A 15583-nucleotide genomic window follows, 5' to 3' on the forward strand; every position below is an offset into this window, starting at 1 on the left:
ATGCAGAACTGAGAGTCGAACATGTCAACCTTCCCCTAAGGCTGCACATTTATCTCTTCCATATTACATGGCCTTCTACTTTCTTTCATTGTAAAACCACATTAATTAAAAATTCAGCAGATGGGAGCACCTGGGTGGCTCAGTCTGTTCAGTATCTGCCTTCAGCTCAGGGTTCTGGGATCAAGCCCTGCATCGGGCTCCCTGCTCAGTGCAGAGTCTGCTTCTCCCGCTCCCTCTCCCCTGCCTGTGCCGTCTCTCTCAGATAAATAAATGAAATCTTAAAAAAAAATTTTCAGCAGATGAAGAAGAATGACCTTGAAACATAGGGGGCTTACATTTTAGAATTACAGGCAGAGGCAAAAACACTGTTTCAGATGGTTTTATATCTAAAACATAAGAATGGTAAATACCATTTAGGATTTTCAATACTTGCTTCATTGTTTTATCATCTTTATGGTTGTTAAGTTATTAACAAACATGACCTTGAATAGATAGGAGGGTGTACTTGGAAGTTGGGGGTTAAAGAAGCAGCATGAGGCTAGAGCAGTGCCTGACACAAAGGAGGTGCTTTATCTACAATTGCCAAGAAACGTGTCTGGGGCATCGAGAACAGTTGTGTAAAGTCCAATCCCTGCCTTTAGGGAACCCATGATCTAGGAGAAGAGATAGATATTTATTAAAAAGATATAATGCAATGCAGTTAATGCAGATAGAATTTATTGAAAAGGGTCAGTCAGGACTGGGTCCTAGGAGGTAAGGAGGACTTAGCCAGGCTGGGGGTGTCAGTCTGAGGAGGGGGCACTGCACAGACATGCAGACATGGGTTTGATCTTTAATGGGAAGTCACAACGGCTGATGTTACTATTATGATTATTATTTGTATGTCACTGAACACCAGGCAGTGAACAGATGGAAAAATGTCAATTCTATCAAATTGTTGGTGGGTGAGCTCTACATTTACTGCGAATCTATTTGACAAATAAACTTTTATGTGTTATATGATTGAATTAAATGAGGAAACAGGGGCTGAGAGCAGTGAAGCAGTTGCAGAGCACAAGGCAGAGTCAGAACCATGCCCGTTGGCCTCCAGTGCCAGGCCCTGCCCTTTCCTTTGGTCTGGGCGACACCTTCGGAGGGGTAGTTACACATTTGGGCAGAGTGACACCTGCCTGAGTATTCAAATCAATAGTTGGCTGAAACTAAGGCCAACACCTGACACCACTCTCATAGAATGTATTTCTGGGTACAAAATAAACATGAAATTGCATTAAAAATTTAATTATTAGTACTATGTTATTGCTAACTTTTTAATAGTCAACTTTCAGAAGTTTGCATTACTATAGGGCAGAAATAATAATTTTTTGGCACTGTCAGCTATTGAAATGCTTCTAGGGGTCCAATACAGAACAAAATGGCACTTCCATCTGAGGTTGGTAGAGGTCACGAGTTTTTTAAAAATTATACCTGCCTGCTTAAAATCTCACTAATGATGATGTTGTCACCAAGTTCTTAAACCTTCCTTCATGGATTAAAGAGTTATCGTCTCTTCGAGTCTCATACTTAAATATTTGGTATCTGACGAAGCAATTTTACTGAAGCAATCTGCAAACCGAAATTCCATGACTGTTGGAAACTACTTTCTTGATACTGTTTCAGAAATAGATTCCAGATTGTTGTGCTCACTTAGAGTTTTTATTTTGAAAGGTTATTTGGTTTAATGTGTTAAACGTTAGCACTCAAGATAAGTTTACAAAACTTGAAATTAGAATATTATATAATCTTTATAATTCTCCTGTTATTTTTTAAATTGTATAAACATTTGCTGGCTCAAAAGGATATAGTTCCTTTGTAAAGGTATCTAATGTACTCTCTCTCCATACTTATATTAACTCTTCATCTATTTAAGTTTTCAAAATTTTTTTTAAAGATTTATTAATTTAATTTGAGAGAGAGAGAATGAGTGGGAGAAGCAGAGGGAGAGGGAAGGAGAATCCCAAACAAACTCTATGTTTGCATGTTACAGTCTCATGACCCTGAGATCATGACCTGCACCAAAACCAAGAGTTGGGCGCTTAACCAACTGAGCCACCCAGACGCCCCCAGAATTTCTCAATTGAAAAGTTAGTGATACATATTATTCAAGCGTTTTAATATATAAATCACCTTTGTGATTATCAAGAATCATTGTAGCATTTTGCTCTTGCGATAGTAAGTAAACATTTGTTTTCCCACTGATGGATAGAGGTTCAATTCATGAAGCTCAAACATCGCATGAAAGAAATGGTTACTTGTATTGGAAAGTAGATGTTCAATTAGGAACAAGAATTTTGAATTACTTGCCCCACTTCTCTTACTGCTGTTGTTACCCCGACTTGATTTGGTGGTAACCTACAACCATCCAGGATAGTTCTAGAAAAGATAGCAGGTGACATTTGGCCATCTGGTCTCCTAAAGACAATGGCCAGAGCTGAGGTGAATGACAGATTCAGGCCTCCTTGGTGTGTCTTTGCTAACAGCTCTCTGAATTTCCCTTTAGTTGGAGAATAAGTGCAAGCGAAGCGCTCAAGCATCCTTGGCTGTCAGACCACAAGCTCCACTCAAGACTCACCACACAGGTAACCAAGGCCTGTTGCTTTTTCTTTCCTTTCCTAGCTGACCTTAGTCTTTTGATGATAAGAGACTAGAAGCTTCTTAGCCTCATACGGGGTCCTGTCTACTTCCATCTCTCACAGCCTTCAATCTTGTGCTAGTGCTAGTGTTGAATTGCTTAAAATGCTTTTTTTGTGTGGGTTTTTAAAAAAATAAATGCTTCGTATGTTGTTTAGGAGATATTATTTTCAGCATAACTATTTATTATATTATTCAATCATTGTACCCATTATAAAATAAATTACATCCCCGTACTATACACACACACACACATTGTAGTCTAGGATACATAAACAGACAACATTTTGGTGAACATAGGTTACCTTACATTCAGGATAAATATGCCTCCTTAAAACAGAACTCAGAATTTTTTTTTAAAAGATTTTTTTTTTTATTCACAAGAGACACACACACACAGAGGCAGAGACACAGGCAGAGGGAGAAGCAGGCTCCTTGCAGTGACCCCGACGTGGGACTTGATCCCAGGACTCCGGGGTCACAACCTGAGCCGAAGGCAGATGCTCAACCACTGAGCCACTCAGGCGTCCCCAGAACTCAGAATTTTAACCGTTATGCTTACCTCCAGTCCAGTCTGTGCACCAAAACACTGTAATACTCAGGTTGATCCAGATCATAATATAAATATATGTGAAGGACACTATTACCAAAGACTGAATGAAGATGCCCTGAGTACTTGTGGTTTTTTTTTTTTTTAATCGTTTTTTTTTTTCAAGTTTCTATTTAAATTCAAGTTACTTAACATACAGCGTAATCTTAGCTTCGGGTGTAGGACTTAGTAGTTCATCACTTTCATGCAATACCCAGTGCTCAGCACAAGCACCCTCCTTCCTGCCCATCCCGCGTCTAGCCCACCCCCGCCCGCCTCCCTGGATCAACCCTCAGTTTGTTGTCTATCACTAAGAGTCTGTTTCCTGGTTTGCCTCCCTCTCTCTCTCTTCCTCTCTCTTTGTTTTCCCTTTTTTCCTGAGTCCTTGTTGACAAAAATGAAGCCCACACTCTGTGTTAACTTTGTACAATAAAATCCCTAATCTACTTTTATTGGTTTAATTGCCACTTGTGCCTGGCAGCCCATCTGTCCCTTCGGCACAGATTCCTTTCCTAAGCTTCAGATCCGTACACCTCCTGTGTATCTGACATCTCCATTTGGACCTCTGCAGTCCTAAACCGGACTGAACGCATCTTCCCCACCTCCCCTGGTCCCTCACCATCCTCCCAGAACAGCCCCCACTAAGCGGCCTAAACCAGGCACCCCCCAAAACCCCCCAGCTTTGATGTTTCCTCCCTCCCTTCAATCCTCCCATCTCATGTGTAAAGTTATCTCCAAGTTCTGTACATTATTTTCCCTAATTACTTCTAGAATCCCTCTAACCTTCTCCATCCCCTTCGTTGTCCTGGCACATGACACCTCTCCTCTGAATTACTACAACAGCCTCCTCCAGACTTTCTCTACCCACCTCCGTATGAATTATCCAAATAATTCAGAACCAAAGTGTAACATTTAAGTAACTCAACTAAACATTTAGGATGTTTAACTGGCCAAGAGGTATAGAGCGGCAGTAAATAACCTCTGCCTTTGGGCCTCATTGGGAAAGGTCTGACTTGAGCATCGGTTAAGACGCCTGCCCTGGAGTCCTATGCATTTGATACACTTTCATTTCCTCCATCTCTACTCCGCATCCTCCCTACTCCCCGGGGTTTTGGAATGGAGCTTTTTCACTGACCAACAAACCTTGGAATGACTATGCTTCAGGTACTCATTTTTTCCACATCCAGTTTTTATTGAAATTAACTTTACTTCTAAATTCAGCATCAGTACTAAGTTTTATTTGTGTCTGAATATACCTTTCCTTGATAATTGGTACTGATGTCAAGTAAAAATAGACTTTTTACCTAGTTGGTACCTCACCCAGACTACATAAACTGCTTATTAGGGTTACCAACCTATTTTGGGCCAATTTTCCACCAATGTATTTTTATCCAAGCTTATTGGTATCCAAATACACTTTGACATGGTAGGACAATATGGAAACCACGGCAGATAAATAATGACATTATACAGTTTAAAAGGGCTTAAAATGGGATCCCTGGGTGGCGCAGCGGTTTGGCGCCTGCCTTTGGCCCAGGGCGTGATCCCGGAGACCCGGGATCGAATCCCACATCGGGCTCCCGGTGCATGGAGCCTGCTTCTCCCTCTGCCTGTGTCTCTGCCTCCCTCTCTCTCTCTCTGTAACTATCATAAATAAATAAAAATTTAAAAAAAAAAAAAAAAAAAAAAAAAAAAAAAAAAAAGGGCTTAAAATATTTTTTAAACCACATAACAACAACAAAAAATCACCTTTTTGTTATTCCATCCAACTGTTGGTACCTGGGAGAAAAGATATTTCAGGAATGATGAGGATTTGAAAAAAATAAATTCCATTGTAGAAATCTAGTTAGTTATCGTTAAAGTTATAATTGTATGGGACTAGGCCAGGCACTGGTCTAACTGCTTTACAAAAATTAATTTTTTTAATCCCCATACCAGTTTTCTGAAACGGGTACTGTTATTTTCCTCCTATAGATGAGGAAACAGAGGACAGGGCTAAGTATTTGTATAGGATCCCACCAGGTGAAGGTGATGGAGCTAGCATCCCAGTGTAGACAGGCAGGCTCTGGAGTCTGAGCAAAGCTTCGCCGCTCCGCTATCCTGCTGGATAATGGGCTTCTGGGCCAAGGGGACCTGATGATGTTTCCAGAACTCTTTATGTACTGTACAATTTTGGTGTTACTGAATGCCAGTATTTAGGCTTAATGTGTTTTATTTTTAAAGCAAATATTAAGACTAGATTTTTCCTGAAGATTCATTTTTGGCATAATTTTGGTTCTGATATGTCCCATAAAATCAGAATTTAAATTTATGTTCAAAATTTTAGTCTTATCCCTAGCTATTTACTATTTAAATCTAACTTCTGTTTTAAAAGTCTTTCCTAGACTTTTACTTATCTCTTTTAATTATTTCATGCTTAAAAGCACTTAGCATTTCTTAACCACTAAGCCTGCCTATAATCAGTCAGTAAATTTAAGAAGGATTTTTTTCCCCCAGGAGTTAAAGCCCTGTAGCTCTCTGCCTTCTGTATTATGTTCTTACATTTCCAACCGTCCATACATAACCCATCTTCCATCAGAAACAGCTCTCAGCTGGAGTGGAACAAAGCATTCCCAAATTACCAATCTGTTAGAACTCATCAAGCACCTACTGCAGACTTAATAAATGCTTTGGGCCTGGAGGAAGGAAAACTGAACAACTCTGACATTGTTTCTTTTCTGCCAGAACTAATAAGCCTCTACCTTTCCTTCACATTTCCAGAATTATGACCTTAGCGCATGCCCTTTTTCCAATTTACAGAACTAATAAAATACCTTAGGATCTGATATTACACCTCTGCCCATCTCTTCTCTAATTCACCAAATGATTACTTCATTCGTAACAACTCTGATCGTAGTACTTCCTCACCAAAAATCCTTCAAGTGTTCCCCATTGTGCACACCAAACAAACACAGCCAGCGTCCCAGGCAAGCCCCGACACGCCCCGATCCCGGTGTCTAGTCCTGTCTCCGCTACTGCTTCCAGACCAGCCCAAATCCTAGCAAGTGCGTGAGACCTACTTTAAATCCCACCTCCCTTAAGATGGTCCTTCCCAATCCCCAAAGTGGAGGTGCTTTCTCCAACTTCTTGAACCTCTCCTGCGGCACTTAAATAACTCAAAAACTTTTGGAAGAAGCAAAAGTTGTATCTGATTCATCTTTGTCCTCACCTGATCTCAGTCTTGATTCTTGTGTTTTGTCAGCATGAATGTCTATGGAAGTGAGTTTTGGCAAAACACACGTATGTAAAAATGAGGTGTCATCAGATGCCAAGCTCTCTAACTCTGAGAGGAAAGTTAGTGATGATATAAGAAAGTGGGGGAATGCTTGAGCTGGATCCTAAAGGTGGGTCAATGTATCTGTCAGGGGGTCATGTACAATGTAGGCTTCTAGAACATTCTCTAAGAGCATTTTCTATTCAGTAGCAAGTTATTAACTCTTCAGGTGTTCTCACATCAGAAGTTAGGAATGAAATGATTTAAAAAAAAAAAAAGTTCTAATCCTTCTCCACATATCTTCTGATTTCCCCAGAGGAAGAAGAATTGCTGCTCGAATGCAAAGGACCTTGTGACCAAATAGTCCATGGAAGGCACCCATTTGAAAGGTTTGTCTTGGGTCTTTTCCTAAGGAGATGTTTGTGCAAGCCTTTAAAGATCAAGAAATAAGTTAAATGTGTGTTGCACTGACTATGCGGGATGCAGGGTGGTGTTTCTGGTGAGAGGGAGGGCCTTGATTTTAGACTGCTCTGTGTGCAACCTGGATCTGCCATTTTCTAGCACAAAAACCTGTTTCCTGATGATTTGTGGGTTGGGGATAGTCTTACTTCCTACGCTTGTTGAGTGGCTCCACAAGATAATCCAAACTAAGCCTGGAGACCAGGGCCTGGCACATAGGAGGTAGTCAATAATTAGCTCAGTTGGTGCCAATAATTGAACAGGACAGTTTATGGTAGTCCTCATAGTTGTGTGGGATCAGAGGAAGTATTCATTGTTTTTGTTTTTTTATTGATGGGAAACCAATCTCAGGGACTCACAGACTAAATAACTCCCTCAAAGCTATGCCGCTAATATCAGGTATCTCTGATTTTTAAAGCCCAAGCTTATTTTTCTTCCCTGAGCTGCCTCCTGGTATTGGCCCACTCTTGGACCTGGAGGAGCCACCACTTCATACAAAGCCTCTACCCTGCTTAGAATTTTGTCAGAATTCTTAAGACAATAGTTCTACATATGAATACCTTTGATTGTATCAATAAGCTGGCTTAATTTATGCCCTAAAGGAGAAGCCTAAGGCAGTGTATTTATTACAGAGGACTTTTAGAAATCCCAACATCTATGTCCCAATTGGGGGCTCATTTAACCTCCAGCAGGTCAGTTCTCTAATTTGGGGAAGTAAGTCCACAGCCATTGTTGCAACTCAATTTTAACAGATGTGTAAGACGTATGAGTCTATTGTTCTTGCTGCTCACTGGTCTTACTCTTTTATTCTGATTGGTATTTATTCTGGTCCCAAGGTTTTTGTTTGTCTGTTTGCCTGTATATTCTTGTAAGAATCTTGCCTTGAATCTCTTGTAGAATAAGATCAACCAGAAATATATCAACAAATCATAGCAAAAGTCACAGACCAGAGTTAGGCAAGTATTCAGCCTTTGGTGTACAGGTCACTTCTCTAAAAATCTATGAAACAGAAAGCCTTGGGTTTCCTACTTACCAAGACCATTCTCATGTATCAGTGATAGCAAGGACACTGAAGCTTTGGAGAAAGTTGAGGAAGAAAGCTTTAGGTCTTGTGACAATGTGGAGAAGGAAAGGACTCTCCATGCTCCCTGGCCTGGGTCGTCAGGCTGGCTGAGGTGCAGCCTGGCCTTCACTGTGAGTGGTGGGCACCAGAGTCCCCGGGCAGCTCTCCCTCCCAGTTTCATCCACAGTGACCACAAACCTCGAGGGTTCGCCACAAACTACATTCCCACCATGAGCACTGGAGTCACTTTGGAGGCCCAGTAGGAATGAATTCATTGGGTGACAGGAGGTCACATTGCAAGGCAGGCCTGTGGCTGGGGTCTGGCAGGAAAAGAGTGAGGAGGGAATGACAGTGGGAGGCGGTGGTGGAGTCCTTCCATGTCATGTTGGAGCCTTGAGCCCAACGCAATGGAGGACGGTGGCAGCCCAAGCAGTGACAGTTATGCAGAGGGCAAAGATACGGGAGCTGGTCACACTGGTGCGGTTAGACACCATTTTTGTTGCAATTGCTTGATGAGACCTTTCTGTGAGCATGGTCGGGCCTGTCTCCTGATGGTCACTTGGGCTGGCTGCCTTCCTCTCCTGGGTCCCTCCAGCTCCAGTTAGCCACAGAAATTCACCTTGGTTGCCCTGCAGGCCGGGGAAGAGTTGTTTTAGGCCCATGGGATGTGGGTCTTTCCTAGTTTACTTTTTCACTTTTTTTTTTTTTCCAAATTAAAATGTAAGTTTAAGATATTAACTCTGAGAGTAGCCTCATTTGGGAAGAATTTCTTTTAAATCATTTTTTATAGTATTTCCTGCCAGGATAAGATGGGGTTTTTGGCAAGCTCTGTTATGAGTAAAACCAACTTTGTGATAATATTGATTTTTAAAATCTGGTGGTTGAAGATTATTCCTGCGGAAAAAAAAATGACTTCCAGGCCCTATGAATAAGGCAGGATCCACAATGTAAATTGAGGCATATAAATCTCCTACAATTTGTTAGAGGTTTTTTGATGCGTTGAGGAAACACTCTAAAAACCGACCTGGTGGCATTTCGTTTTGTGCTTCTGTTGCATCTTTTGCCAACCTGTGAAATATGAATTTAGGCTTCCTCCTCAGATCCATGGGAGTGACGTAGGGCAGCAAGCCGCATGCAGGCCCATGCCACACGTGGTCCTAAAGCAAATAAAAACATTCCCATGCAAGATCTTCGGTGTCCATGTCACTTTGATGCGGGGTCAGGCGGACAGGATGGACGGCGCGGTGGGGAGCGCTCGGAGCTGGCCGTGCTTCCCATGAAACAAAGCGGCCTTGTCCTTCGATGTTGCAAATAGCGCAAAAATATCTTGCATAAACTTAAAAAAACACACACACACAAAACCCAACTTTGGTAAGCAGTGGAATCCTGCAAGGGGTTTCTCTTTTTTTTTTTTTTTTCCCTCCCTCTCTCACATGCACACATGCATTATAAAAAATCATGTGTGGTTTTCCTAAGGGGCACAACCAACTAATTACAATTTTAAAAGCCCTGCTGAATTAACAAGAGTCATATTTTGTTTGCTTTGCAGGAAAACTGCTGCGGTTGCTGCTGCTTTGGGAAGATTTTTGGAAAAATCAGCAGTTCTGATGCCTTGACCCCAATGATGACGGGTGGTGATGGGGGTGGGGGAGCCGCTGCACTTGAACTCCGAGCGCCTGCTTAAGGCCGATGCCTAGTGTCGTGTCCCGGGGATGCAGACAAGCCCCGGAACCCTTTGCTCACATCCCTACACCCCGTGATAGTCCACATTTGGGAAGATGTTTCCCTGACATCTTGAGTTTCCAATGCTTTTGATTTTAGTCACTGGGATGAGGGAAGCATTATTCTTGCTCATCCTCAGCTACTAGAGCAATCGGACTGAAGATGTCTTTGAGGCATTTAAACCTGGAGGAGGATACATTTAGAGGCAGAAAACTGCTTTCGGTCCTTAAACTATGCCTTTCAAAGAGGTGACCATATTGCCAGAAGAAAATTCTGTCTTTTGCACCCTTGAACACTTGGTTTCTTGGACTTCATTATTTTGATTGGGTCTGAAATCAGGTGAATCCAATTGATAAATAATTTGCTTTCTGGAACTCAAGCTGTTTTTGAATCCCAAGGCAAGAGGCATCAGGCATCCTACCTTCCACTTATTCTGAACTTTTCTCCCAGTTCATCCGTTTCTTCCGAGCAGCGAGTCTACTTTCAAATGAGTGACGTACACTTCACAAGGCAGCCCCGCTCTCTTCTGATTGAACATTCACGTGCAAGAAGTGCACTAGTTTTCACAAGTGGAGCAAGAGGTGTCTGCTGACAGTTAGTCCTAGAATTATGACCTTTGGGACGATGGTAACAGTCTCGAGGGCTTGGCCCGAGCCGCGATGTCAACGAGCGATGGGTCATGAGCGTCCTAAGGCAGGGCGGCCCTTCGCCTCCGGTGTTGAAATGATTTTGGAAATAGCGTTCAGGTTTCTGGGTCAACTCCAACATTTTTGAAGACCAACCATCTCACCTCTGCAGAGTCTTGCATGGCTCAGTGGTTGTGAAGAGAGGAACCTTCAGAAACCGGGAGGTGAGGAGGACACTCCTGCTTACCCCTTGGATATGAGGATGACTTCCAGTTGGAAGCTTCTTCTTGTTCCTGAGCTCATGCGCCATTTCATTACAGATTTCTAATAATGGAGATGAGTCCTACCGTATGTAGCACAGAAAGGCACAGGGCGTCTCAAGAGTGAAACGTGTGTGTCCTTTCTTTATGAAGAAGGGGCCGTGGAAAGCCACACTAAACTCCTGTCACACCTCGAGCACCACACTCACCATTCAGCTTCTTTAGCTTTCCTCCTATTTCCCATTTCCAAATAACTCCTGTGTTAAGATTAACTGTAAGAATGTCTTTATTTTTGGCTGTAAATGACTCGAGGCTGGGGCAGTCACAGTAGCAGTGACAGGTAAGGAGAACGCCTTCATGGCCGTATTAGGGAGGGCAGTTTGAATTGGCATGGCTTTTCTCCATTATTGCTCAGACCCGCCTAGTGGATCCTTCTGGCATGCCCGTGAAGAACTGTATGTGCAATGTTCTTATTCTCATGTGCAAGGTAAAGGGGAAGTAGAGACAGAAGAAAATGTGTAATTTAGTTCAGACCACATGCCAATTTAGCGGTCATGCTAGCTATAAAACTGACCCCTTTCTAGCTTTGCTCTTACATTATGATGCATTTCTTTTTTCCTTTGGCCTATGCATTTATCCAAGGTTGGTTTTCTCCTGTTCCTGTTATGTGACTATGCTTAAAATGTTTAATTTGGTTTCCTTAAAAAAAACACACATATAAAAAAACACACACACACACACAACAAAGCCCTGTGACTGAAGTGTTCTATTACTGTGCTATCTTTAGCTGATGGTATTCATCGAGTCTGGAAAAATACAAGCCAGTGCATGCATTAATACTCAGACCGCAGAGAGCTGGCATTCACTCAAATGCTAAATAAGACGCAAGGGTCTGATTTGAAACCCCTCATGGAAGGGCGTTTTCTATCCTGCGGTGCGGAATCTCTACCAGATAGAGCAGGAGGTCTTTTGCATCAGCTCCCATTCTGACTCACGTTGGCAGAGAAACGTTTACCAGACCCCAACACACATGGGAGAGGCAGCTTAGGCCGATGAAGGAATGATAGCTTTGTCAGATTAATCCACTAATCACCCTGCAGTCAGTGGGTGTGATTTCTTTTTAAAACAGGTTTAGAAAGGAGACTCTACTTTCAAAACGGGTCTCCTTTGAATTTGGAGTTAAATTTCCACATTTGGATGGGGAGGCATCCCCATGCCAGCAGGGCGCCTTTTATGTGAGAGCTGAGGATAGTTTGCATTGCAGAGTTGATTATTACAGTCTAGAGTTACAGCGAAATGGGAGCATTTCGGTCTCCTGCTCATCCTGTTCCCTCCCTCCACACCCATGTGGGGCTGCTCCAGCGAGGACTGCTAACTTGGTCGATTGCCACTCTGATGGGAAAGAGGGCTTTGCACAGCGGAGGAATCCAGCCAGATGCAAGCATGGACCAGAGAAGCCGAGTCTGGCTAGACGAGGCCTATTGTGATCAACTTTTCCAGGAAGTCATCAGGACTGGATAGCCTGCATTGCTCCTCCACCCTCCTAATGGGCCTTATGGCTTCAAGTCGCTTGCATTAGGAGTAGCCCTTTCTTTAGAAAAAGGTGGAATTCAGCACTGATGTGGCACGTCCCACTGCCTGCAGAGAGATAAACCCCACGAGGGAGTCAAGAAAAACCATGCCCCCATTTGTAATTTGTAAGATACCGACACTTCCCCAGAACCTGTTGCTATTTAGCAATCAGGGAGAAGAGAGCTCATGCCCCCGTCGGTGACATGGAAACGTCTGCAAAGGATTCTCACCTGAATTAACCTTGGGGAAAGATTTCTAGGTTGAAACTGGGTAATTCTCATGTTTGTTTTTAGTCTGCCTTGGTATATTTTGCTTTCTTTCCTCGAAAATGTAAATAGGCATGCTGCTTTGTTGTGGCCTACTTTGACATGAATGTGTTTTGGAAGATGAGTGAATTACTACATTTTCACCGTTTCTAAGGATATTAGCATAGCAAAACTTTTTCGTGTTTTAAAAATCAAAATACGTATTTGATATTAGGGAAATGAGGGTCTTATTCTTGATTTCATTCCTTTCTTCTTCCTTCTGCTCCCACTACCCCTACTCTAGACATGAGGCAAATGTGTCAGGATGCATACATGATACATGTGTTTGTTCAGTTTGGATGACAGGCCAGCTGAAGGAACCTCATTTGGGAAGTCCATCTGTGCGAGTGTGCCAAGAGGGTGAGGCAGGTGTCTGTTCCCTGGCCATTTCAGCGTGGGTGCAGGCTGTGCCTTCACTGCGGCTCACTTCTCAACAGCCATGATGCTGCCTATTTTGCTTTTGCTTTATCTTTTTTATTTTTATTTTTTATTTTTTTGCTTCTTTCTCTTTTTCTTCTGTTAGAATTAAAGTCCATCTTCTTATCCATCACAGTGCTCCCCTAAAGCCTTTTTGGGATAAAAATGATATTTCCAAAAGGCAAATTGCTTGCTGTCCTAAAGGAAGCTTGAAGCTGGACTATTAGACTATTAGGTGCTTGCGTCCTGGATGAAGGCGCCCTCCTTGCCTAGCATGAGGTCAACAGTTTCTCCCCGTAGAAGTTCTACATACGTCTCGGAGCTCCATTTAGTCAGGTGTGCTTTCCATAAGTGATCTTTATGTGGGTAGTTTCACCTTCCATGAAGGCTTATAACTCAACAACCACTTATTCAAAAGAGCAAAAAACATCTAATACCTGAGTGTTCCTACCTTGAATTGTATGTGTTTTGTAGTTGTCCCAGCTGATAGATGTCAGTGAGTCCTTTTGATGAGGTTTAGGAGTGTAGATAAGAAATAAAAATGGATTCATAATATGGTGATTGCATATGTCATGTATATTTTTTATTTCTGAACATAGTCTCATTCAGCTGTATTTCTTTGCCTTATGAAGATGTATAACAGTCACATATGTGTATTATACTGAAGAATAAACACGGACCTTATTTATCCTTTGGTTAATGAGTTAAATTATTCAAAGAAGTGGACTTGGTAAATACAAACTTACAAACTCTGTCCTTTATGATAAGCTCTGATGTGTTAAAGTCCTGTGACATTTAGAATCCAATACCTTAAAAGCATGATGCCACACTACTTGTTTGGGACTCCAGAAGCAGTCACGGACTGTGTGGCCTCAGGGTGGAAAAGCAACACTCTCACTTGAAGACAATGGTGGTTGCAACGTAGCCCCACAGATTTAGGATTTCTTTCCCTATTAATGGAAAATATTACTGAGATATATGTAAAGTATTTAAAATATTTAGTGCCAGAACAGTGCTTAGTAAATCATCAAGACAATTAGCAATTCAATCCCTTTACTGTGTCTTAATGAATATTATTCAGAGAGGTGTCTGTAAGGTGTCGGCTTCAGAAAATCTGCTACTGAACTATTTCAGAATATGATGGCCCCTACATACAAAGCAATCCTGTCCCTTTCTTGGGAACTCCAGTTGTTTCCCACTTGGATCTCTAGGTGAGGCATTCTGACTTTTACTCTAAAGTGAGGAAACCTCATGGGTCACCTGTGATATTGTGATATTTGAAGAACTATATATTTGGTCTCATCCCTGGTTCCTGGCACAGATCTCCTAAAACCCTTGGAATTTCCTGAGCGACAGGGGTGAGGGGGGTGTCTTTCGTTGTTCGAGATCAGCCCCTTCCAACCATACCTGAGTTTACGCCACTGAGGTGACCCTTGGAGGACAGGGCTGGTTGCCAGAAGAACCAACCACGTGATTAGAGGCTTGGAACTTTCAGCCTCACCCCTCCACCTCTAGGGAGGGGAAAGGAGCCGGGGATTGAGTTAATCACCCATGGCCAGTGATTATATCTATCATGCCTACGTAATGGAACCTCTATAAAAACCCAACACAAAGAGATTTGAAGAATTTCTGGGCTGGTGAACAAGAATACATCCATGTGCCAGGAGAGTGGCTTACCCCAAACTCCACAGAGAGAGAAGTTCCTGTGCTTAGGATGCTTCTAGACCTTGCCCTATGTACTTTCTCATCTGGCTGTTCATTTGTATCCTTTATGATGCCTTTTATAATGAAGTAGTAATAGTGAGCAAAGTTTTTCCCTGGATTCCATGAGCCTTGGTAGCAAATTATTGAGCCTTAGGAAGGAGTCATGGGAAGGCTCGATTTGCAGTTGCGTCAGAAGCGTGGGTGACCTTGGGCCCCACTACTTGTGACTGGTGTCTGAAGTAGGGGTGGTCTTGTAGGACTGAGCTGTTAACCTGTGAGGTCTGTGCGAACTCCAAGCGGTTCATGCCAGAATCGTTTAATTTGAGGGGAAAATCCACACATTCGGTATCAGAAATGTTATGAGAAACAGTTTTCCTTTACCCTCCACTGTTGGCACAATATAGGTCCCAGTGGACAGCTCCACCCTTTTACAGAAATAAATCTTCAATGCCAGAGTTTCAGGGCCTGGGACTCAAGACACAGGAACCAATCATCTTCCCACCCTTCTCCTTGCTCTGTCCTGAAGTAAAGTGAATGGGGCGACAGAGGGAGGGCACCAAAACCCACTTCATCACTTGCTGTGACCACTCCTTGCTCTGAAAGGGGACACCAACCCCACCTCATGACCCACACCCATCAGGAAGATGCTCGTCCTTCAGTAACGTATTTCTACTGCTCCTCATATGGGGCTTCTCCAAGAGCTTGTAGTTTATGTTCCCCAGACGTGGCTGTGGGTACAAATAGGGTCTTAGAAAAGGTACTAATGTGTATTTAGCTAGCTCAGGGCGACAACTACAGAGCTGAGGGCCTCTGAGCCCCCTCAAATATCACCCAGTTATTTTTAGAGATTTCCCAAGTATCCTTACAGGAGTCGAGGAGCCAACGCATCAGGGAGAGTAGCTTCTCCTGGCAGGACACCACATGAGGGCACCTCCCTCCTGCTGCT

The 15583-nt window shown here is 42.7% G+C and overlaps 1 protein-coding gene across 4 annotated transcripts in view; it reads left to right on the forward strand.

The window, feature by feature from the left end:
• Positions 1 to 13621, forward strand: part of MYLK4 (myosin light chain kinase family member 4) — a 109096-nt gene extending 95475 nt beyond the window's left edge. For all 4 annotated transcript variants that reach the window (XM_077886211.1, XM_077886207.1, XM_077886208.1 and 1 more), the window contains 3 exons: positions 2537 to 2615; positions 6826 to 6898; positions 9581 to 13621. In XM_077886211.1, coding sequence (XP_077742337.1) covers positions 2537 to 2615; positions 6826 to 6873 — 127 coding nt within the window. In that variant the 3' untranslated portion in view covers positions 6874 to 6898; positions 9581 to 13621. The remainder of the gene's footprint in view (positions 1 to 2536; positions 2616 to 6825; positions 6899 to 9580) is intronic.
• The last annotated feature ends 1962 nt before the right edge of the window (positions 13622 to 15583 follow it).

The sequence above is a fragment of the Canis aureus genome, chromosome 37 (genome assembly GCF_053574225.1).
Source record: "Canis aureus isolate CA01 chromosome 37, VMU_Caureus_v.1.0, whole genome shotgun sequence".
NCBI lineage: Eukaryota > Metazoa > Chordata > Mammalia > Carnivora > Canidae > Canis > Canis aureus.